The sequence below is a fragment of the Bombus flavifrons genome, chromosome 16, assembly GCF_040668555.2.
Source record: "Bombus flavifrons isolate JBK064 chromosome 16, iyBomFlav1_principal, whole genome shotgun sequence".
NCBI lineage: Eukaryota > Metazoa > Arthropoda > Insecta > Hymenoptera > Apidae > Bombus > Bombus flavifrons.
In genome coordinates, this window is record NC_138457.1 from 5980938 (window position 1) to 6005757 (window position 24820).

The window sequence follows — 24820 nt, forward strand, 5'->3', positions numbered from 1 at the left end:
TAATCTTCGAAAGTCGATCGCCGATGAAATTCGTTTTGCACATCTTGAAGTCGAAGTTTTTCTGCCTTGCAGAAAGTCGAAGAGAGACAGACAGAGGCATTCGTTATAAATATCCAGAGACACGCAGACCGCTGCTTTTACCTGCTTCCAGTAATCGCGATGTGCATGCTTAATCAATATTCAAGTATTCAACCGTTAGGGGACCATCGACCTTATCCCCTCATTACTAGCGATGGGTATTCGAATCCATTGGATCGCGATCTTCTGAGTAAAATTGTCTCTAGGTGTCTCTCGATATATCGCGATGTCTTGAAGAAGATTTTCATATTCGGCAAATGAGACTTTTTTTCATCGATGAACGATCGATCGGATTCTCCGAAATGTCGAAGAAATGTCAGAGGAGTACTGTGTTACGATACAGTATAATTAAACGTACATCTTTAATCTTGTACAATCACAGTGACATTAGACAGGATCATCGATCCATCTACGATATCCCCAAAGATCGTTTCTCTTCATCGAACGTGGGACACGTTGCATCTAAAAATTTGAGAATTCTCTTCGAAGCAAAAAGAGACATCCGATGGTACCAAAGGAGTATCTAGTTCTATCTTCGACACTTGGAAACATGGCCGTTTTCGTAGCAAACTGCGTCCCTAACAGGAAGCCAGCAATATCACCGTACAACTGATAGCACAGAAGGAGCATTTCTTGATCCAGCTGTTCCATCTCCAACGATAGTTCTCACCAAACCGACGACACATGACGCTACGAGCTTATAGAATCTTCTTAAAACTTGCACGACCATCGACCACGTCGATGTTGCTAACGCTGCCAAAGGAACTAAAGTTGCTAATGCTGCTTGCACGGTCTCTCACTGTCCATTCCATATCTCGCTGTATCCCAAACTCACCGTCTCGCCAACGCTCCAGCAAAGAGATGTTCTATCCCGTCTTTCGCATAGTTTCCTAGCAAATACGAGACACATTGCGGTTACAAAGCGAGAGTTAGGAGAACCATCATCGTTGGTACCGAGAACAAGTATTGCCGCGGCGTTCCTTGTCAAACTAGAAAGGTCCATCCATGGCTATACCGACAACTAGCAAACTAAATCGAAACAGCTCTTGATCAGAGTGGCATCCGTGTTGAGGCCATCGCTACCGATGACCCTCGTGCTCGCCCTCCCGCCTCCGTTGATCCTGCACGGTGGATAGGAATGCGCATAACCACTTTCGTGTCCCCCGTTTGCTTCCGCGATATGCCAGCTCGGACGGGGACAATTATGAGTCTTGGTGAGCAGGACGAAGCGAACGTTGCTGGAAGTCGGGAAACGAGGCTTTGGTATGGTTGGCAGGTTGGCAAAGGGGGAGGATGGGGAGTTGTACGTTAGGCTGGTAGGTGGAACGACAGCACGCTAGGCACCGCCACGACAAACGTCAACCCCTGCTGTCCCAGCACATTATTCAGGTGCGTCCTCTCGACCTGGTATACGCGGTGTGCAAAAAAACACGTGGGCATCGTTGCGATGATGGCAATCGCTGCATCATCCTTGCTTGGATGAATTTGTAAGCAGTCATTCGCTTGCTCCGCTTCTCATCGTGCAATCGATAATGAGCGCGGTAACTTTGCACAGTGGCTTGGAGTGACAGTTCTGGGATATTTATCGAGGTTACGGGGATGGGTGTCACCTGGTGACACCGAGTTTAGACGTCCTTGTCGCATGGATGGAATTTGCGGTGCCAGGTTTTCGGTAGAAGCATCCACCTTTTCCACTTGTATCCGTCTAGGTAGTTTAACGATCCCTCATTTCGCTCGCTATCCGCGCAATCCTCTTTTTTTCTCACCTTGAAGATTCCTTTAGTGCGATTAAAGTAGGACAGCATGGTGACACGCGTGAATTCTCTATGCAAGCTTCTCTCAGGTTGTCAGCTGCAAGCCTCCGCTTATTGGGATCTGGGCTCAGCTCTTGGAATATAGAAATCTCAGCTGATCATTCTTTCGTGATTTCTTGTCTGCGTTCCATATAGACCAGCTCAATCAGCGTACGCTCGCGTTATCCTTAGAATGGAGCGTTCGCAAGAACTTTAGACTTGCACACTTTTAGACCTTTCACGAGAACTTAGAATGGAGCTTCCCCAGAACTGTGCACGGTGGGTTGAAGCTTAGTGCTTTCAACTGATACTGCTAAATGAAATAAGAGTAACATTTTTGTACGTCAGAAAATAATTCAGACATAGGTAGCTCTTGTTCCGGATCAGACGTAGCAACGATTAACCGTCTGAGTCGCAAGCAGTGCATTTTTTGTGTCGAAAGGTCCCAGTGCATTCGAACGCTACGGACGACCCACGGTATTTTCTATTTCATTGTTATCTTCTCAATAATTTTTCTTGAACAAAACTTGAAATATTTATAAACTAACAGTACGCGTATATAATAATATAGATGTACAAGAAATAACAAATATGACGAGCGCTATTGTGCCGCTTGTTTCTCTTCGCAATCGATCGAGGCAAGCGCTGTCGCGCTCTTCACCATTTTTCCATCCTGTTTTTTCAAAGACCTCTGGCACTCGAACGGATATTCTGCCTGACGCTGGAGTTTTCCCTGGGTTTTCGGTCTTCTTAGCAACTGCTGCTAGCTGGTTGTGTATCTGGAAAACTCGGAAAACTAACAAGTGTCGCATGTCGACTTTTAGCGCGATCGATATTTGGCAGAATTCTTGTTCTCGACTCAACAGTTGTGTCAAACATGACTCAAGAACTGAGGAAAAGAAAAGAAAGCAGCAAATGATCGAAAATCTCTAAATATTTTATAGAAACTAGCTACGTTACATTTATCGTTGGAACAGTAAAGAATCGAATCTCAAGGATGTTGTCTTAATTTACACGCAAGTTACATCGCGCACGGACATTTTCCAATAAAATACGATCTGTTAGTTGAATTTTTGAATGCTAAATAATCTGTTATATCTGGAATGGGGCCAGCGTCGATATGGTTGAATTTCAATTTCTCGAAGGCTAGCTCAACAAACTTGAGTATCAATTACGCTAGAATAGCCAGCAGTTGTTCTATCCTAAATACTTTCTGACGGATAACGTTTTCTAACAAAGGCCCAAACGTTTCACGTGCACGATTTTTTCACCACCCTGTGCAAACGTTCACCGTGTGGTGGAACGTTCGTGTGCCTATTTCAGTAAAATAATAAATACCAAAGCAATCGTTCAAGCTGGTGTTCAATTTCGACCACGAAGTCGTTCTTTTAACGTCTAACCTCGAACTCTTTTAATAGTCAAACAATAGTTCAAACGTGTGCAATCCCTTTGCTACATTTCAAAGATGATTAATATTAATTTCCCTCACCTACAGATCAGTCTGTCGTATGTTCAAAAATACATCTTTCGAATTTACAATTACTCGATGATCTGTCCTGTAAATCGCGTGGTAGTCTCGTTGAGATTGTGAACATTAATTAATTTAATTAAATTAATCGTTCGTCAATCAATAACAGTGAAATCGTCGAAGATATCTTTTTACAACGAAGAGATTCCACAGAACTTGTCGCCGAGAATATCGTTGAATAAAGTTGAAGTTATTTCTTTAGATGTTTCGTCGAACGTATTATTAAATTTCCCTGAAAAAAAGAGAAGAAATTTTGCGATACAAAATTCATAGTAATTTAAAAAAAAAAAAAATTCATAAAATTCGTAGTGAAAAAGACGGTCGGTACGTCAGCTGTTATTACGAGCGCAAAGAATTAAGCAAAATTATCTTTCGAATCTACAATTCTGCTCGTATGTCTACTTTATGGTAATAATTGTTCATTGGATAAATTTGACCGGTCCAAGTATTTTTATTCTCTGAGTTAACGTTGCGTTATCCCTGTTTGAACAAGATCCTTTGCAGGACCGAAGGTTTTTTTTATTCACCGGCGAACGAAAGAGGACGGTTTATTGACAAAATAAGCATATGCAAATGTGTCGTGAATGTTCGGGCAGCGTGATTTGTCTGAAAACTTCCTGCGCCCGAGTCGTTCGTTCTGCCTATAAATCACGTCACGAATTTCAACCGCATCGCGTGATCATTGATCGATAAATTAACGAGCCACTTAGCTTTCGCGAAAAATTTGAATGTCTCCTGTTTTCTTTCGCTTCCCTGTCTTCTTGTTGCACGGACAAACATCGCTACCACCGATCTCGTCCTAGTTTTTAGAAACGAAATCATATTTTACCGACATCCAAGCCCAACCGAAGTTTTGTTTCTGTATCTTTCGTTTCCTACGTATTTCAAAAATTTTCGTTTAATCCAAATCGAACGTAGATCTGTTGCAAACGCAAATTGCTATATTTTGAAACAATTGAAATTTATATCCGTTTTCGTGCTTAACGCGAGCCTGACCCAATTGTGCTCCTAGGTAACTACTCGTTCGACGGCTCTAAGTAAACCTGGTGATGGGTTTTGTTTACTCATGAGCCACTGCAGCGAATTCTTTCAGAATTTCAAGCCCCAGGTTTCCCAAAGTCAGTCGCTAAGAACTACGTGTTCATTTTCTGTAACAATCACGCTTGCACCATGTTGTACCATGTCCTTCTCGAAGATGGATCTGGATTTATCTCTAAATATCACGTGGAAGATTTTTGTAAATCCGTAGCGTATTAATAATCGTAAGTTGCATCGATCCTCGAGTCCACCTTCCACACTGTTCTGCCGTGGATTTTTATGTTTACAAAATATAAAAAGAATATAGGGACTTTCGTCGATTTCCTAACCTAACCTAAACCTGATCTACAGATATTCGCCGTATACCGTAGTGTCATATTTAAAAAAGAAGAAGCATGGGAATTTTAATCAATTTTGAAACTTAAGCGAAATCCAACTTACGATTAATCTAAATGTAGCTCACAGATGTTTCGTATAAACCTACATTCGGCAGAAAAGAGAGAAATAGGTTTATAGGGGATTTTTATTAATTCCCTAAACTAATCCAGGTCCAACGCAGACCCGTGTCACGTGTGTTTTACCATATCTAACAAAATTCTAGGGATTTTCCTCCGTTTTCAAACCTAACTCGAGTCTCCTTGGACTTAACCTAATACTCGAAAACAAAGAGACGTTTCTATGAATTGTTATGTACTCGACATAGGAGAATCATCTTGATTCTGAAATCCCTGATGGCTCTGGCGATTTCTAACGAGCGGTGGATATTTTTGCCGCACATATCGGCAAGGATCAACGAGTTGGGTAAGGGATAATTAGCCCGCCGTGTGTTATTGCCTGATAAGGGACCTGGCAGCTACTAAATAATTCCCGACCTGTGGACTTCGACGTGCCACGAAATTTCGTGGACGGTGTAAGTTTCCGCGCGAGCGAGCCTCGTGTGCGCCTTGAGCTCATTTCATAAATAATCAAGAGCAAAGATAATGGCCTGACCACCGAGGCCGCGATCCGCTCAGATAACCACCTAACGTTATCAAATTGCGACATAAAATAAGTATTGATAATTTGCCGATATTATAATCAACGACTTCCCCTCTACGCAAATATTTCACGCGATAAGGCGTTCTAAAATGTATATTTTATTTCCATAGCAATTAAAGTCCAGCTTGCAAAGTCTTCATAGTCTCCTCCTGTTGTTGACTTTCGACTCTGTTATTGAGTTTCGCGTTCGTAAGTTTGCATAAATTGATCGATCGTGTACTTACTGTTTTGAAAATTCTTTTTACCTATTTAACGACCCAGGATCATCCGGTTTAGCACATCCTTGGAAATGGTTCAGTGAACATATTTCAAAGACAAATTTCTCATTTAAACATTTACCAGTGTGTAATATATTTTTCCTAACACCTGAACGCTCTGAAGATGAACATTATTTAATTTATTAATTACTCAACAATTAATATTAACGTTACGTCTTAGCACAATGGACCTACCTCAGAGAAGAAGAACTGAAATATTTCTAATAATTTATGTTGTCAGATGGCGTAAATTCTTCAACACGCATTTGCAAAATTTTTGCCCAGTTTTTCTTTCTAAATTTCTTTCTTAAACAATTCTTCGTACATTGTTTATTCGTAAAGATTCTCTGCAAAATTCTCCCCACTTGCATTCTCGATATTTACAAAACTTTGTCTACTCTTATTTAACTATTTTCTAATATCCATAAAATTTATCTTCCATTTCTTACCTCTGATTCTACACGATTTACAAGATCTGCCCCTTACGCTACTTGTTTCTTGCATTTTTACAATTCTTTCTTATCTGTCTGGGTTTCAGCGTTTACTGGACCATTAAAAAAAAAAAAAAAACTGATCGTACGTCCTTTGTCTATGACCCTAAGGTTTTCCTAAGAAAACCCCCGTTTTCCTACCCTCGCTCAACAATTTTTGATTATCCTCAAAATTTCTTCTACGCCTCTTGCCACTAATTTTCGCGAGATTTACCATAGTTTTTGACATTTACAAAATTTGCCCTCTTACTTTTAACTTCTATAAAATCCGCAACATCTGCAAACTTTGCCCTTGTTTGTTTAAAATTTGTCCTACACCCCTTCGTTTAAAATTTGCCCTTCATCCCTCTTGCTCTTAACTTCCCTAAAATTCTTCCTCCCAGCATCTTCATCCTCGGAGTATCAGTGTATCCCGCAGGATGATTTTCAGAAGCTGTGCCAAGTACGGACCAGCCTAAAACGCGTCTAACGGCGGGAAATCGGCTGCCTCCGCCGTGAATATTCCTTGCCAGCCGCGGATTAAACGAACGATTCGAGGTCGCGCAGCCGCGTCGCGCCAGGGCGGATCGTAATTCTGCCGGTCGCGTTCGTATTGTCGTAAATTACAAAAAAGCCAGGGAATTGTTACCACGAAATAACCGCCCGCCCGACCAACCACCTCCACCACCACCACCAACACACCACCACCACCAACACCAACACCATCACCACCGTTTCATCCCCATCGTCGTCGTCGTCGTCGTCGTCGTCGTCGTCGTCGTCGTCGTGGTCACGTGGTCGTTGTTGCCTACCCCATCGCGACATATTTCGACGTATGTACATGCATCCCAGTGCACGTAGAGAGTTGGGAAACGCGGGATGGTTCACGAGGGGGTGGCTGTGGGAGGGCGACGGTGGTTCGTTACACAGTGTGAACCCCTTAAGTGTGGCAACAGCCAGGGTAACGCCTACCAATCTGCCGTTTGTCCCCCGGACCAAGCTACACCGACCCTCCACCGCGCCCAGCTTAATTCTCCCCGGTCGAGAAATGAAGCTTAAAGCCGAAAATGAATTCTAAAAAGCGCGGCTGATGAAAGCGTGGTTGGTTGGTTGGTTGGTTGGCTGGTTTGCCGGGGGTGGCCACCGTCGATGGGGGATTGCCTGGCTGTCGTAAATCTGGTTGAAGCGTCGCGGATGGATTATAATTTCGACGTGACCGAACTCGCGATAAATCCGACGCTTCTCTGTTTTTTTTTTTTTTTTTTGGTTTTTGTTTTTGTTCTTTTTTTTTTTGTTTTTTTGAGAGGGCGGTTGCTCTTTGTTTTTTCGCCAGTTCTCGGGGATCAGAGATTTTGGGAATTGCCGAGGGTAGGCGAGGGACGAGGATTTTTCTTTTTAACGTTGGTTGGTTGGGTGTTTGGTCGAGGATGTTTGGAATTTTTAGAGAAGTCGTTGCAGACGAGGAATTCGACGTGCAAGTGGCCACAGCTAGCGAAAGAGTTTAGCTTTTTTTAACTTGGCTGTTCCCTTCGGGTTTGCGTGGCCCCCAAATGAGTTTCGTGTTGGAACAAATATTAGCAAGATATTTGGTTCTAGTGTTATGTTATTTTTACTACCCTTTTTTGTGTATTCCACGTTTTTTTATCGATAAAGTATCGCAAAAGGGGAAGATATTTGAAGAGTTGCAAACGTAAAGAAGAAAGGGAGGGGGGACAAAACGGTTAGAGAAAGAGAATTAATCGAAGCAGTTTAAGATTCAACGCTTCTTAATCAATTGTAGGATAAAATATGCATTTTTGGATCTTGTTAAGTACTTCAAGAACGTCGGTTATTATATCGCGTTCTACTTATTGTAATTTTCTCCTCTTTTCTACGTAAATTCTTCTCTTATTCTGCTTCCATTTAGAATAAATTATCGTATTTTTAATCTTTTACAAAATTCCATACACCAGAGAAAGACATACTTCCGAGCTAAACGTGTATTTTACACGTTAGGCAGCTGACATGGAAATAAAAAATCAACGAATATGAACTCGCCATATTTTCCCTCTGTGCTCTCCGATTTTCAATTTTTCGTTGATCGACCCGTGAAACAGTACAACGTCTTCCTCGCCATATCGTCGTGCAATTCTTTCTACTTTTCTCTCCTACCATTTCTTTATCATCGAATATCGAATTGTTTCTGCCGCGGGAAATATTTGACAAAAATCTGTCCAAAATTGCTACGACAGCTGTCTTTATCTGCCAGGTAAGGCATTTTGTATGCAACAATTCGATAGTTGACCGAGCATTAATCGTCACAGGTGATTCACGACTGCACGTAAGGATGATGAAGAGTTCTTGAGCCAAGTTCGAAACATCGATCCGTGGCCCTATTTTCACTCGCGTTCGAGCTTTAACGATGAATGATCATCCAGCTTTCCTCCACAAAAACCAACCCAACCTCTGCGATCCGCTGAAATTCTACAAATATATTTGCCAAAGTTGCATTTTTCGCCAACCGAAAGGCCTATCGCTCGGTGCAGTAATCTTCTGCCTGAATTTACTCCTTGTTGACAACTAAGCGATTGCGGATTTTGTCAATACCAGCTAATGACAAAATCCGCAATCGCTTAGTTGTCAACTCAACAGTTCTTTTTTTTTTATTTATTAAAATTTACAATCAATTCTCGCATTGAGAATTCTCAGTAATTTTTTCTGACGTAGTGACATGGCTAATTATTTATAATAAGTTAACACTTATTATAGATAAGTATAATTTATAAGTAAGTGTTGTAGATAAGTGTTAGAATTTAATCTTGGAATTAAGATTAATAATCTGTGGAAGACACAATGTTTGCGTTGAAATAATATAATGTGATATTTATTAAACAATTATTACAGTGAATATAAGTAAGTGTTGTGAAATGTAGACAGTTGGCTAGTTATTCACAGACTGACTTGCTTAGTGACCCATGGCCCTTGAAAAGGTTTAGAACCCCACTCTCTATGCAGTAATGAGTGTGACCTGCGTGGGTATCTGCCAGTGCTCCTTCTAGTAGCTTCTCGACGTGCCCATCGAGAATGTTCCATCCATATCCTTACGCTTCTTCCGTCGAATTCTCGAAAGAGCATGCACGTGCTAGCCGGCGTGGTACATCTCACGAACGCGCACTAGTGGGGACAGCGCCGGACAACGAAGGAAAGAATCCGTACGATCAATCACCTCATCTGTGTGCGATTAATATCGTTGTATTCCAACAATAAGTAAATATTACTTAATATAAATATCTGATTAAGTCTAGCGTTTAGGTCTAGCGGGTAGTGTTTCTTCAGCCTGCGGATCTGGTCCGACGTATCAAGTAGTCCAGTAATTAGGGGGTTTCGATGTTTCTCGACTCTTTTCCTATATCTGCCGCTATATTTTGCTATCTCCTCTTTGACCGTTGGTATTTTGAGGTCGAGATGTATTACCAGGTATGTAAATATGAAACCGGAATTTTTGTATAGAAAATACACGTTTATTGTATGAAAATGATTAAAAATATTTTGTTCGAAGTATTGCCCATCGCTAGCTATACATTTTTCCCACCTGTCTGGCAATTGGTGGATGCCACGCCAGAAAAAACTGTCGCTCTTTCGAGGCAAACCAGTCATCGAGCCATTTTCGTACATTTTCGTAAGGAGCGAAGTGCTGGTCGGAAAGTGCGTGTCCCATCGATGCAAATAAATAGTAATCGGACGGAGCCAAGTCTGGTGAGTAAGCCGCGTGCGAAAGTATTTCCCAACTGAACGCTTCGATCGTTTCCTTGACCGGTTTTGCTGTATGCGATGGTGCATTATCACGAAGCAAAATTACTTTGTGCTGCCTTTTTTGATATTCTGGTCGTTTTTCACGCAAAGCTTGATTCAAATCGATCATTTGTCGTCGGTAGCGCTCGGTATTAACGGTTTCGCCAAGTTTTAACAGCTCGGTGGTCTTTTTCGGTGGTCTTCCACGTTCTTCGTTCCTCGCGTCAAAATTGCCACTTCTGAATTTTTTAAACCACTCAAAGCACCGTGATTTACCAAGAGCATGCTCACCGTAAGCTTCGACGAGCATTCGATGCGATTCTGCGGCAGTTTTCTTCAAATGGTAACAGAAAATCAATGCTATCCGCAAATCGTAGTTTCCAGGCACAAAATTTGACATGTTCAACGCTATTACACACTATGCTGTTGTATGAAACTTGTATTGTTCTAAGTCGAAAATGTTTGCGAGATGTCAACAAAGACTTTTGGCATCAATGACGCAGTTTAGTGATAACTACATTATCAGCTAGGGCCATCTATAGGCAAATTCCGGTTTCATACTTACAGACTTGATAGTTCGTTGGTGACATACCAGGGTGCATTTATAATGGATCTTAGCGTTTTCGATTGGAAGCGTTGAAGTATTTCAATGTTGGAATTACTTGCTGTTCCCCATAGTTGGATTCCGTAGGTCCAGACAGGTTTTATTACGGTCTTATAGAGGGTAATTTTATTCTGTGTGTTTAGTTTGCAGCGTCGGCCCGTGAGCCAAGCCAACCCAATAGTCAGCGACAGATTTCACATCGAACTCGAACGGATGATATTTGGAATAATTTGTACGACGCAGTTAAAAATACACGACTGCGTTAATTAAGATGGAAGACGTTCATCGTCGAAGACCAACAACAATTAGATGGTGAACTTTGATGCAAATTTGTATTTTGCTCGAAGCTGGTATAATTGTAAAGGCAATTAGACGTGTGGGATCTAAATAGAAATTTATTAAATCCGCCGAATGTTACAGTAGCTGCTATACTTTGAATATCATGTTATATTTTTGCACGTTATACACAGTACGTTTGTTGTTGCAATTTTCATTTTCCTGCAAACAGCTCCATATTTACCATAAGGCGCGCTGCGCGCAAGCTGCCTCCTCGCTCTCTATGAGGCCACATTTTCAAACTTAATTAGGCGCTTAGGGCTTGCTAATTATTAATTAATCTAATTCCTTCGAATTTCACGTTCTTTCCAACGACTCTTCGATAAAAGTGTTGTATATATATGAAAGCATGTACTTGGAGAAAATCTGACCAGCTACGAGCTGGATCGTGAATTTTCCCTCGAATCTGTTCGAGCTTCGTTCGACTGAAATTCCTCAAGGACCCTAATACGCGTTTCTTCGTTATCCTTGGGAAAATCGTGGAAAGTGGTTGATTTGCGAATTACCAAGGCTACACGTTCCTTTGGAGAAGTCGACGGAAGCGCAAAGAATCCCCCAAGCACGCGTTAATCCATCTGACAAAAAGATAATTCGAGGCTGGTTACACCGTGTCGAGGAAGTTGAAAAAGTCCATTAGTATGAAAATGCGAGGTAAGGCCGCGTTCGAATAAATGCCACGGCTAGGTTTCCACGGGTGCAACAGCTTTTTCCTTGGCTTTCCACGGCCGTCATATCGCCGGCACGAACCGTGATTTCTCAACTTATTTTATTTAAACTTTTATAATCCGCGAACGAAACGTGTTTTCTTATGTTCGTTTCGTTCACAGGCTGCCCCACGGCGGATGGTTTATGTCGCTGGAAATTGGATCAGCCTGTAGGATAATCTCGTTTGGCTGCTGTTAATTAGAATTGTGATCTGGGGACATTTTCGCATGGAACGACGGAGAATTAAATAGACCGGTCTCCTATCTTTTGTACTGTCGTTTATTTATACAGCGCACCTTAAATTTCACCCTGCCAACCCCTGCTATATTCTGCTCGCGGATACTATTCAAGGTTGTTAAAAAAGTTTACTAAACCGACAAGTTAAATTCCTTACGAAAGAATTAAAGTATATCGCTGTTCCACGTTTCTTCACATTCTACGTTCTTTTAAGTTTTCGTTGACGTTCATCGAGCGTCAAGTCGATTGGTTAGTGATTAGTATCATATTGTCGTAATGTTAACATCCTTGTAAATGCCGAGTAGATCATAATGTTAACATCGATGGAAAAATTCAAGAGTGATAGACTCAAAGCTTCGTCGTATTAGTTCTTCCTTTTATTTATTGAATTAATTTGTGGAATTCTTCAGGACGATTAAATTGGTATTTCGGTGTTCTTCTCGAGGAACGTCTTCAGATTCGATCAATCTGTCAGCTATTTATTATCCAGTTCAAAAATATTTTACTCGAACAAGAATATACGTAACCTGGTAAATGTGGGGTGTTATTAAAAGATGTCTGTACGATGCACGAGATCGAATTGTATCCAACGTAGAAAGATTTTGCTTGAACAACGATGTAGCTTAGCGGACACAACGCATTGTCGAAGACTAAATCTCTAAGTGTGCAAGATCTGTAGATCTAAAACTCTGATTTTGTAGGACTTGTAGCGTTCCAAATTTTCTTCCCACTGTAGAGTATTCCAGCTAATAATAACACACAGAGTACTAGAACGAATTATGGCTAATTGACTTAGCAACAAATTCGAGAAATATTCGCTCCAAAGGGAACGTTAGAGTTATATAGACTAATAGTTTATTGTAAACGTTTCACTTTTTTTTTTAAATTTTTGTAGCACTCTTTCATAGACACAAATTGTGAAAAACAGAATTGGACAGTATACCATAAATCGATTGGAAGATATTGAAAGAAGTTGCGAATGAAAATGTTTTATTAATCACGTGAGAAGTCTATCGACGGTAAAACTGGTGCGCGAATAGAAAGATTTATAAGAAGAACTGTACCAAATCTTTAAACCTAACCAAACAAAAAAAAAAGGGGGGGGGGAAATGTTTAAACTACCACATTGTCAGAAAGTTCATAAATATTTTCCTCGCTTTATCCTCGCTACAGAGCGCCTAATTGATCATCGTTAGACTGCGGATTCTCGCGCATTTATAGGAAATTTGAAAATACGAGATTGCACAGAATGCACGTAATACGACAAAACGTATGAAACATTCAAAGTACGGTACTTTCTATAATACTCGTAAAACAATCTTCTACCAAGGTCCTACGTTTTCAATTATATTCTCAAAGATGTGAATTTGCATAAAAATCCGCAGTCTAATTATCATAAAAGATCATTAGACGGCGATAAAGACATCTGGCGATTCGATGGTTTTCAATTTGCGAGGTTTGGCGGCTTTCTCCTGGTGCTATGCGCATGCGCGTCTATAGCAGTGCGCATGCGCGTCGATAGAGGCGCGCGGAATACGGCGCCGCTGCGCTGTTCGCGCGGCAGAGCCGCCGCGGCTGCGACGCGTTGCACGCGCCACTCGACAGTCGTTCGTTCGAAACGGCGCGGGCCGGTTCGTTCGCTCTTTTCGAGATATTAGCGGCCACGCTCTCGACACTTTCGATCGGTAAACCGTGGATCTCCATCATCGGAGACGCCTGGCTGACGATCCTCGAGCTGAATTCTGCTCTATGAATCGAGTTGCTCAAGTTGTTGAAATTCCACCATCTGTTAGTTCATTAAAAGTGAACAAAGCCCGCAATTCTATTATATCGTCGTCATTTGAAAATCCGTGAGATAAGAGAAGAAGCATTGGAAAATTGTTGATTGAAAATTTCGATAGTTAGAATTTCAAATCGTTGCATGATATTTTTCCTCGCCTGACGTTCCACGGAATTTAAAAAAACCGCTCACTTTCATCGCCCGTAAAGATGAATTCTGCTCTAGCAACAGGATTCCTCGAGTTCTTGAGATTTTCATATCTCCGAGGAATTTCAAAGTTGATTAAAAGTTAGCAAAACTCCCGATCCGTTGCGTTTACGGCATTTTGCAATTCGCGAGGAAAGGGGAAGGTCGAAATTGTTCCACACATTAGTTCGAACGTTATACGAATAGATTAGGATTTGGAAAGTTCAGCGCTCGAATTTACAGGATCGGATAGCGTATTTTTAGAATTGCAGCTTTAATTAGATAGCAGCGTCTTAGGAGCTTCTCGACAATGTTTTTACCGCGAGATTGCAGGTGATCTCGTTGCTCGATTTTCTTATGCGGAATTTTAAAACGATGCCAATTCCTCCTGCCGATTTTTCTCGCTTGTAGTCCTGTTGGAAACCGGTGTCGCGTTACGAGTTCCGCGGGGGCGGCGTAGAAAGAAAGTCACTCGCAATCTTCCAAAGCGCCGAACGATCACGAAACCGAGGCAAATCCTTCCGGTGTCCACAAATTCACGCTCGTTCGTCGAACAAGCTGCTTACGATCTCGTAAATGCCGCGTAGATCATTCGATGGATCTGTTGCTCTGTGCAGCTGCAAAACTTCGAATTCCCGTCTTTTTCTTTTTTCGAGGATATTTTCCTGGGCAAAATTTCATAGAATTTTTGTAAAAAGATGCAACATGATTGTGCGTAACTTTGAGAAAATTTTCGAGAATAGACGAACAACGAGAATTTCAATGTTTTGTCTCTCGATGTTTTATGTTCATATTCTATGGAAATTCCGAGGGTGAAGCACAGTAACAAAGCACTTTTCTCTACAACATCTGCCGGGCAAACTGCTCAAAAAGATCTTCTAACAGTTTTATCGATTCTTCCCAACATTTATCTTGTTTTTTTCTTCATTTCTCCGACAAAGACAATAGAAGAACATTCAAATTCTCGTAAATTTTGCACGGAACCTTGCAAAATATTCCAAGTGAATTCCTAAGATTCCTAAAGACCCCAAAAGTTTCTAATATTTTTCTAAACAGATCGCACGATTAATCTGAGAAACATTTACTAGCAACGTCTCACTAATCTCCTGCTCCATTTTTTTTCAATTTTGTCTCAATATCTCAGACATTTCAATCTACGTTTCTTCTGTGTCTAAACCGTTTTCCCTTTCTCCGCGGAAAATATTTCACTACCCTGGCCAGTCGCTCGCACCATTTTTTCCAATCCACCAATTTGCAAAAAGAACGCCGAGAAACAGCATGTTCCCTCGCTCAATAAATTTAAACCGAAGATTTCGCGCCTGTATTGTACAAAAATTTCGCAAGCTCACAAACCTCCCAACACCTTCCGTCTCTCCGTTGAAACATTTTCTCCTTTCTCACCTGGCCCCCTCCTCGAAAAGGGGACGCTTCAACGATCTCGCCCAATCCTTTCAGCATTTTTCCTCGGCATCTGAAAAAAGAAAAAAAAAAAAAAAAGCAGCAAAGACGACAGAAAACCGCGATTTTCCTAGCTTCTTGTGAAAATTCGGACCGAAGATTCCGTGCGTATGTCGTAGATATATCGAAGGAGGAATCGAAAAGGCGTGGGCCCGCCTTTGGTCGCCGCGACGCTAGTTGCAGCGACGAAAAAAATGAAAAAAAAAAAATGCAAAGTAGCTTAGTGCCTCCCACGCTTCCCTTGTTGACAGCGGAGGTGGGGTGGCCTGTTGTTGGTTCGGTTCATGGCGACTAGTAGTTTGCCAGTCTGTCAGCTTCGGCCAACGCGGCGTCTGCACGGAGAACCGCGCGTATTTCTCTGCTTCTTGGTCGCGACTCGCATCCGCAGGTAAAAGGAATCCATCGCGACCATCGATATCATCGTTTCATTTTCTTGCATCTCCTTCGCACCTCGGAAATTTCGCTCGAGAATCGATCCCACAGACACCTTGTTCGAGGATTGCGCGATCAAAGACGATGGAGTATCATCTTTCCGTCGAGTGGACTGTGTTGGGAAATTTTCGAAATTCCAAGAATTTGCAACATTTGAAAAGTTTGAGTCTGGTGCAGTGTCGCACGTTCGCAGATATCTCGCGTCGTTTGTATTTAGCCGCCAGCTTTGCGATCTTTCGGGGCATCGATCTTCGCCAAGTTTTCGCTCTTGTGAATTTCAGTCGTCGTTGACGTGTGATCGTCGCGTTCCTCCGTAAGTAAAGTAACGTAAAATCCATGGAACGTGTCGAACGACCCTGTAGAAATCTCCAGCAATTTAAACGAAAATTTCACAGCTTCTATGGATCGTTGCGTTGCATCTGTTACCAGTTTCAGAGATTCTTTAAACGTAGTTCGACTCGTTGTAAATTCCTGGATCAATCGGCATCGATCGTAAGGAAAAGAGGCTTCGTTGTTCTTCTATCTCTTTGTTTTCTGATTGTGCAATTTTCAGTCGTCGCTATTTGCAAATCCGTCATCTTGTAAACGATAACGTTACATCCCAATAGTTTCGTATATTTCGAAAGCTTCGTCGATGACGGAATCGCAAAATTGAATAATTGAGCCGTCGCTGGACCGCGGACTTTTTCGCGTCTATTGAAATTTTAAAGCGGTAAAAACATTGAAAATGCATGTGTTATACGAAAACACGGTACCTGCCGCAAGTATTCGGACAGTTCGTGCGACGTTTTCTGTCCGATGGAAATCGACTGCCTTCCACTGCTTTTATTTGCTTAATTGCTTCCTTTTAATTACAATTTGTTAATTCATTCGTAGCATTCGTGTCTTGTACGATATAGATATACAACATACAGCGAAGTATAGTTTGTTAGAATATTTCGATAAAAATGATCTCGTTTCTTATAAGTAATATAAATAACAAACGTGCAAAGTATAACGAATTAGACGTGCTGACGCTTATGGATGGCAGCGCGTACGAAATATAGAAAATACGGAAAATACGTTGCGCGGTGTAACACAGTGGACAGGAAAAAAGAGAATCTTCAGGAGAAATCTGAAAAACTTGTAGTTCCTTAATGGCGTCTACGAAAAGGGGAATTTGCATAAAAATCCTTAGTCCACTGGTTCGTTGTGGAAAAGAGTTGGGACGATCGGCCGACAGCAACCGTGGCGACGTTACGTTAAAAACGAGGATCTCGCGGTCTTGTGTCGTCGATTCAGTCAAATTCCCGCAGTTATTTCCACCTTGCTGCGTGCTCCCGTCACACAAAGCTCCGACTCAAAGCTCCTCTTCTTCGAATTCTCCTCTTTGTCTGGTAACCGGTGGCAGCGACGGCCCAGAGAACGTGAAAAAAGGACGAAGGAAAATGGGAAAAAGACGCGGTGGGTGGGAGGGGCAGTGGACGTGTTTTTAAATTGGACGTGGAAAAGCGAGAGGGATCGATAGGGTGAGGGTGAAAAATAGGGGCGGAGAGACGCGGGGTGGCTGTGTGTTGAGCCGGGGGTTGGTGTGTGCATCAAACGCGGTCGCGGCTTTCAGAAAATAATTAAAAATAATTGAAAAACACAGCGTGTCGCCGCGCCACCGCAAGACCATTGTGTCTTGTTCGCTGCACAATTTCCTTGCCTTTCCACCGCGTACCGTCGCGTGCTTTTCCTTTCTTCCGTCGCGCCCCCCTCTGCTCTGGTAATCCGCGAAAACAAAAACCGAATTGTCGGCCGGCCAGAGACTGCAAGGAAGCTCGTGCAACTAACGAGAACCTTGTGACTCCTCGTTTCTTCCACGCTCGCTCCCGGTGCTTTCCGCTTGCATTTCTCGCCGAACAGCGGCTGATTAATCGCAGATCGACGCACAGGGCCAGTCTTCGTTCGGAGCTTCTGCTCTTCGGCTACTTGGCGATCTTCGCCCTGAAGCTTCTTCCCACGTGTCTTTCTTTCACGTTCTATCACCTCTAAGATCCCACCACGAGACAGACACAGTGCTGCGTTTTCGATTTGGAACACAGAGGACAGGATCTGTGAGCGATTTTCGATCGCTCGGACGCGAGGTCCAGCGACGATTTTATCGGAGATTCCAAGGGACAGTCGGTCGTCTTATTATCATCTTTGCGTAGAATAGTCGAGAATAGCCTGTGCCTAGCTCCGTTTTCTCTTTTGCAGCTTCCATTTAGGCTACGTTGCGTTATAGGACAGCGTGTTCCAAAGGTGTACAGACGTTGCATGATCGCGGCGAGATCGGACTGGTACAATACTCGGAAATAAAGTACTTCATTTTGCATTTTGTATTTTATGGGATAGCGATCATCGATTTATTTGATATTCGTTTATTATGTGGTTATATTGGCTTGGCAACTAAGTGATTGCGGATTTTGTCATTAGGTGGTACCGACAAAATCCGCAACCACTTAGTTGCCAAGCCAATATACAGGGTGGTTGGTAACTGGTGGTACAAGCGGAAAGGGGGTGATTCTAGGCGAAAAAAGAAGTCGAAAATATAGAATAAAAATTTTTCGTTTGAGGCTTTGTTTTCGAGAAAATCGACTTTGAATTTTCGCTCGGTACGCGTGCGGTACGTACGGATCTCATATAACGGATCTCACTGTAGATCGTTGTCTCGATGGAAAAATTAAAAAAAAAAATTTTTTATTCTATATTTTCGACCTCTTTTTTCGCGTAGAATCACCCTTTTCCGCTTGTACCACCAGTTGCCAACCACCCTGTATATTAGGTCGTTCGAAAAGTTTCTTTCGTTTTATAAGGAAACAATGGATGCACAACGTTTTATATATTTTATCGAATTACGTATGATCCGTTTTGTTTTATCAAGATAAAAATCACAACGATTGATTAGGTTTCATGTTTGTATAAAAATGCGTCGTTGCGAAAGACGTGTCTGTAAAGGAAAGACACTTTTCGGACAACCTAACACGAATACAAATTTCGTTGACTTATTTAACGAATACAAATTTCCTTCACTTACTTAAACCGAAATTAGCGTCACCTGTGACCTATACTAATCGTGGATTAGGTATCCGGTAAGAATTATATCGAAGCGTCTGAAGAGTCGAGAGGTTAGGTTCTTCTTTGAAACGGAAGGAAGTTGGAAAAGAAGAAGCGTGTTAGCGACTATTAGCCCTAGGTTCGATAGTTGATGAGACATTTCGTCTCGTTTATTGAAAATTTTCTTCGCCTGGCGCAAAGTCTTCGCCGATATTGAATTCCCAATTTGTTGTTAAACGAACAAAATTCTCGATAAACGATGTAAGACGTCTCGTTAAACGTGAAATTTCTTATCCACTAATACGCCAGTCGATACATTGTTCTTTGCAACTCCAGTTCTTGCCAACTTTTATCCGCAGTTGGACCTTGCAAACGTCCTTATCTGTACAGCCAACGGTCGTATTATCTTAAACCATGAAAAAGATCATGCAACTTTGTATGTGACAGGTTCTTGTGTAATTTCTTCCAATCAATTCCTCGGTCGTTATCAATGTAAAAATTGATATAAAGATATCAAATGTTTAATTACCTTGTCTAGGCGAAAGTAGGCTGAAACATTCTCACAATAATTAAAGTGTCGCCTTTAACCTCAAATTCCGTCATAGCGAAAGGGCTAATAAAAGTTTCATCGAATCGAACATCTACGAAGGACGCTTTTTTTCTACTCTGTCTGCGATTTATTAATCAAGCTCTTGACGCCATAAAATTTTCGACGTCTTCGAGTCTCATTTATATGGCCGAAAAAATACACCGGACGTTATTCAATCTATTTTGCAATGGCGGTAGCGTTCTTTGGCTAAATTTGTCATAGCGAAAGGGTCGATAGGAAGCTCATCAACGTCAGCCCATAGCCAGACGGGGAACAATATCCGTTACTCGATGATTGATTAATCAGAATATTACAATTTTGACGTTACCAAATTGTATTCGTCCAGTGCAAGAAAAAGTGCAGGTTATTTCCAAGTTGTTGCGTTTGTAGGGCAATTGCTCTGTATCGAACGATTATTAACAGATTCTGCGAGTCACTTATCGAACACTAGCCACTTAAAACGAAACGTCTGACGCGATCGAAAGATCTAAACGATACCAGACTTGCGATCTGACAGACACTCTAAATACCAGATACTTCGAAACCCTAAAACCTCGAAGAAGGTGTCGTCCAGGCTTAATCCTTGAGAGAACTGATCGGTTAATCGGGAAAATTGAATTCAGTTGATGAAATCATCCCGCCCTGTGCCCTGTGCGAAGAGAGCCAATCGAGAGAAGAACGGAGGAAAATCGGTTGAAGATCGTCCGCGGCAAATGAGACGCTAGTAAACGATAGTGGAGAGTGAAATGGGACTTCCGGCGAGGAGATTTCTCGTGGTTCTTTTGCTCTTGCTGGCACTGGCACAGTCGAACCTCGGCCAGAGGCAGAGAAGACCTTATCATCCATGGAACAGAGGTAACTACCACGAATCTTTGCTGATTTATGCACCTGTTGAACCTAACCTCACTCTGTGTCTAGGTATTTGCGTTGAATTTCTGTTTAAATAGCGAAATTAATGTTACCAATGGAATAAAAGATTTTCAGCCAGAGGAATATCGATAAATAGACTGCGGATTTTCGTGTAAATTCGTATGTTTGAGGATATAATTAAGAAAAAAAAAGTAGGACTTTTGTGGGAAATTACTTTACCGGCCAGATATTACAGGAACCATTACGCTCAGAATATTGTATATATTTGTCTCATATTATGCGCATTCTCAAATATTGTACGAACGCATAAAAATCCGCATTCTGTCGATAAGTCAGGTTTTCATCTTTTGTTTAGAAATTGCATACTTGTATGGGGAATTTATATTTCTGTAATGAATACATTTTACGAAAAAGAAAATTGTAGCTAGAAATTTGTTTCCGGAGAATTTGATCAACATCTTCAGGGTATCTTAATATGCATTTCAAATAAAAAATATTCGAGTTCGTCGGATTCATTTTGTTAGAATCTAATTGTCTATTAAATTTATGGAAACATTTTTGTAAAGCTCGATATTAATAAATCATCGAAGGGAGAATACCTTCTTCAGGATCCTCTTGTTTTTCTAATAGAAAATATTCGTTCGAGTAAAAAATATTCGATTTCGTCGTATTTATTTGTAAATCGCTCGAAAGGAGAATTTTAAGCTGCGTAGTGAAGGGAATTGCTATTAATGTATTCGACTGCATTATTATATAATATTATAAGGAATGTTGAAGAAAGGATTATATTGAAATATGATTGACATAAATAAATTACGAGTCGGTAATCAATAAGTCAATCGAAGTTTAACGCTAATGAAATAAATTTAAATATTCATCACGTCACATAATACCGAATTATAAATCAAGTTGAATCAGTAATGTTCTAATTAATATAAAAAGTTTCAATAATATAACTAGAATTATATCGACCAAATTCCACTCCATCTTACGTATTATGCATGTGTCCCATATTTGACAATTTTGTTTGCATAATGTGAAACAGTTTCACGTGCATAAATATCAGCTGTCCATCGATGAGGAGGATCGTTCGATGTGATATTTTTATGTTGCATAATAAATGTGTGGAGACCGGTTGGATCTGATCCGAAATGAATTTTCAATGGAATCTGGTTGAACGGTGGAAAAAACTGTTGTCGGATTTGGTTGTTCCAACGTGTCAGGGTTAGCTCCAGAGCGAAAATCTCACTTACGTTCGTTCTCGAAATCGTATCGTGCGCCTCCTCGCATTATGCATTAATGAAGAGCACTCGAAGGCGTCGTCGGTATCGATTGCGCGGCCGTTTGTTCCCTAACGCGACGAAAAATCGCGTGAAACGTTTCCACGAAGGGTTGCACCAGGAATTTTATCTCGCCGACCTAACACGATTCGATTAAATTCTATTCAAAATGAATTTACGACGCAGATATAACTCTGACAGACCTTCAGATTTAGTGTGTAGTGAAATTCAGGCGACTTAAAACCGAAGATAAAATTAACCGGGTCGATGTCAGATTAAATTGGAATTCATAGTTGTTGTGTCTATCGCAGCTTATTCCAGGCATAGCTCGAACCTGAGATTTACGATATATCAAACCTGAGTTAAACGTAGCGTATTTGAAACTGTTGCTTACGACAAATCGAATTAACTTAACCCACCCGTAAATAGCATTCGATCCACGTGAAACTAATTTAAAGGTAACCTAGACCTTAAACTTAGCGTACAGCTTAACCCAGTTCAGGCGATCGTTGTATCAACACGACGCTTCGTTTGCCATATTCTTTTCGATCGACCTATATTATCGAGTGTACGTCTTGACCTTGCGACTCAGCAAAAGAATTCCAAAAACTTCGCCCGATACCTTCCTCGTCGCATCCCCCTCCCCCAACCAGATTCTAGAAATTGTAAAAGATGTCGAAAAAAACGAGCTATTTTTAACAATACGACGAACCACTGCTTGGTCCTTAGTAAATTAAATTACGAGTTAAGCTGAGTCAAATGAACGCTTACCCGAACCACGAATTAAATCGAAAGAAAAATCGAAGCTCGAACCTCCATCTCGAAGGAAAATTCGCTGGAAATTGTGTTAACTTGCGTTACGAAAGGGGACAAAGGCTGGCGGAGAATCGCGCGAAACTTAATAGAAATATCTCTGGCGTGCGCTGCAAAGGGGGTTCATTATATGAAAATGACGACATACACGAAAAGAGCGGGTAGCGGACGTCTTTGATTAATGTAAGGCTCAAAGCGAACGGAAGGCAGATGATGATGATTTCCACGACTTTTATAAGCTACCGGAGATTCGCACTTGTCATCGACAAAGCGTCCACTGTTTAGCGTCGTTCACCCTGACGATAGATTTTTCTCTACCCGCCAACTGCCCCCCACTCCTCGCCCATCTGCCCTATCGGTGTTCTTCTTTCCACTAGCATCCCCACCACTTGTGCCGCGGCTCCAACGTACTCACGTTTAATTGCATGATGCTAGGGGCCGCGATGTATTTTCAGGGTAAACCCTACGCTGTTGCTCTTGCTAAAAAATACGACAGCGAGAGAAAAGGACGAGGCAGCGGGTTAAACGCGTGGATGGTAGAACAAAGGAGAGAGAAAGGCATAGGGAGGAAACAGAGGGAAAGAAAAGAGTCCTTTTACGAGCTGGCTGTGTGGCGGCCCGTGAATATCATTTTCGGGATGAAACAATCGCGCAGACCGTTGCTTGCCGCGTACAGGGCGTATGTATAGTTGTGTCTCTTTTCAGCCAGTGCACACACTCGCCCTCTGTACACTCCGTCTCGTACTAGCTGGTCGATCGTCCACGGCATAAATTATCGTTAGGTGAAAAGGATTCGCAACCGCGCCGCTGTTCCTAGACGAGCAACCGAATTTTCATGCTGTCTTCTTTGGCGTTTTTACGTTGCTCCGCACGGCGGAGGCTGTCTAAAGTAACTGGCGGCTTTAGCGCCCATTCGTGGGTGTCAGGGCAGCCTAATTCCGGAGGAAACGGGACAGAGTTAGGTTAACAGGCAGTCGATTGATTATGGTGGTACAGTAATTATGCAGTTATGTAGTTTAAGCGTGGTATGTAACTGCGTGGTCGGGTTAAAATAGGGAAAAGCAGTTTGCAGAGGATTGTACAATAAAAACTTTAGGAAAACAGTAAATTAAGAGTTGCGCGTAGAGTGGCTCGCGAATATTTGGACATCATGGTGTGCCAGATGTTATTGTTACGCAGGTATGTTTGCTTATAACAGTCAAGTAGCTGACTACGTTTTAATGCGTTAAAGTAGATAACGTAGTTGGTAGAAATTAATTAGTAAGTAATAAGATTGGAAATTCTTGGAAATTCAGATAAAGTATTTTATTCTATCGATTGTTTTTCCTTATTGTCCTTTTTCTAAGAGATTTTTTAATCGTATTATTATCTACGCTAATCTATTCGCTATCTGAGACCGTATAAGGTTATGGTTACAGCAGATGTGTATTCCGATGAATGTCATTCTGAGCAGTGACTCATTTAAACGTCGTAATCTATATGCTCATAAGAATCGATTGCATCTACGAAAAGTAGTAAAGTCGTATATTAACTCTGACCATTTTGACTTTAGTTCTGTCTTAGAGGTAACAAGTCAATTTAACACTGCGACATCGTGCGACAAGTTAATGACACGTCGTAGCGGATTACGTTTTGTCTTTTCTTTCTTTTTTTTTTTCTTTGGTCCCTGGATCTTTCTTATGTTCAACACAACCTAATCCTCGTCCAGCAGAGTAGCTCTAAAACGTTCATCGTGCGAAAGATAATGTTTACACTAATTTGTATTACTATGAAGATGGCGTGAATTGCTGCTTGTGACATGAGTGATTAGATCACGTACGATCTCAATCACGGTGGTTTTTCAATGAAGAATAGATTGGATTATTGTTCTTTGCATGCATCGCATAAACCGTATATTTTATGTTAACGATATCTGATGAATATGTATTACGATTCTGAAATCGGGAGGAAGAATTAACGTTTTACTCTTTGAAATGCCGATATAAGTTAAAAGAGAGAAAATTAGATTATTGTCTACTTTTAATACGAAACGAAGTAAAATTTACGTCATAAGAGGGGACCGTAACGTTGTAACTTTAAATCTACGTTTCACGCGAGCTACGTCGAAGTGTTTCATGAAAAATAATTCAGTCAAGATCGAGAATAACGATCACGGCCGCGAATGAAGTTACATGACAATCGTAATTGTGATTCTACGAGCATTGTGATAAATGATTGTTAGTGCTCATGCATAACGTCTCTTCTACATATTCGTACGAATATGATAAGGTATCTTTCACTCACTCTAAAGACAACACATCTCGAATTGCCGAGATTGTTTAGCTGTTGTCTCTCGCTGCTCTCACGCCATCTTATCTGGCGTCAGAATTTCGCGACTGCTTATCACGGCGAGTTATTGTACTATTACAATATTATACTATTATGCCATTATACCATTACCATGACTGGTGGTTGGTAAGTCAGTGTTGATACAATAGGCGTAATTAATACCAGTAAC

At 41.4% G+C, this 24820-nt stretch overlaps 1 protein-coding gene across 35 annotated transcripts in view; it reads left to right on the top strand.

The window, feature by feature from the left end:
- The window catches only part of trol (terribly reduced optic lobes), a 199836-nt gene that overhangs the window by 88143 nt on the left and 86873 nt on the right, over positions 1-24820 (top strand). For 5 of the 35 annotated variants that reach the window (XM_069130041.1, XM_069130043.1, XM_069130045.1 and 2 more), the window contains exons 1-2: positions 15566-15667; positions 19984-20215. The exons of 29 other annotated variants lie outside the window; for them this stretch is intronic. In XM_069130041.1, the coding sequence (XP_068986142.1) occupies positions 20107-20215 (109 nt within the window). In that variant the 5' untranslated portion in view covers positions 15566-15667; positions 19984-20106. Of the gene's footprint in view, positions 1-13458; positions 13541-15565; positions 15668-19983; positions 20216-24820 lie in introns of those variants that run through there. One more of the 35 variants, XM_069130042.1, reaches the window with a different exon arrangement.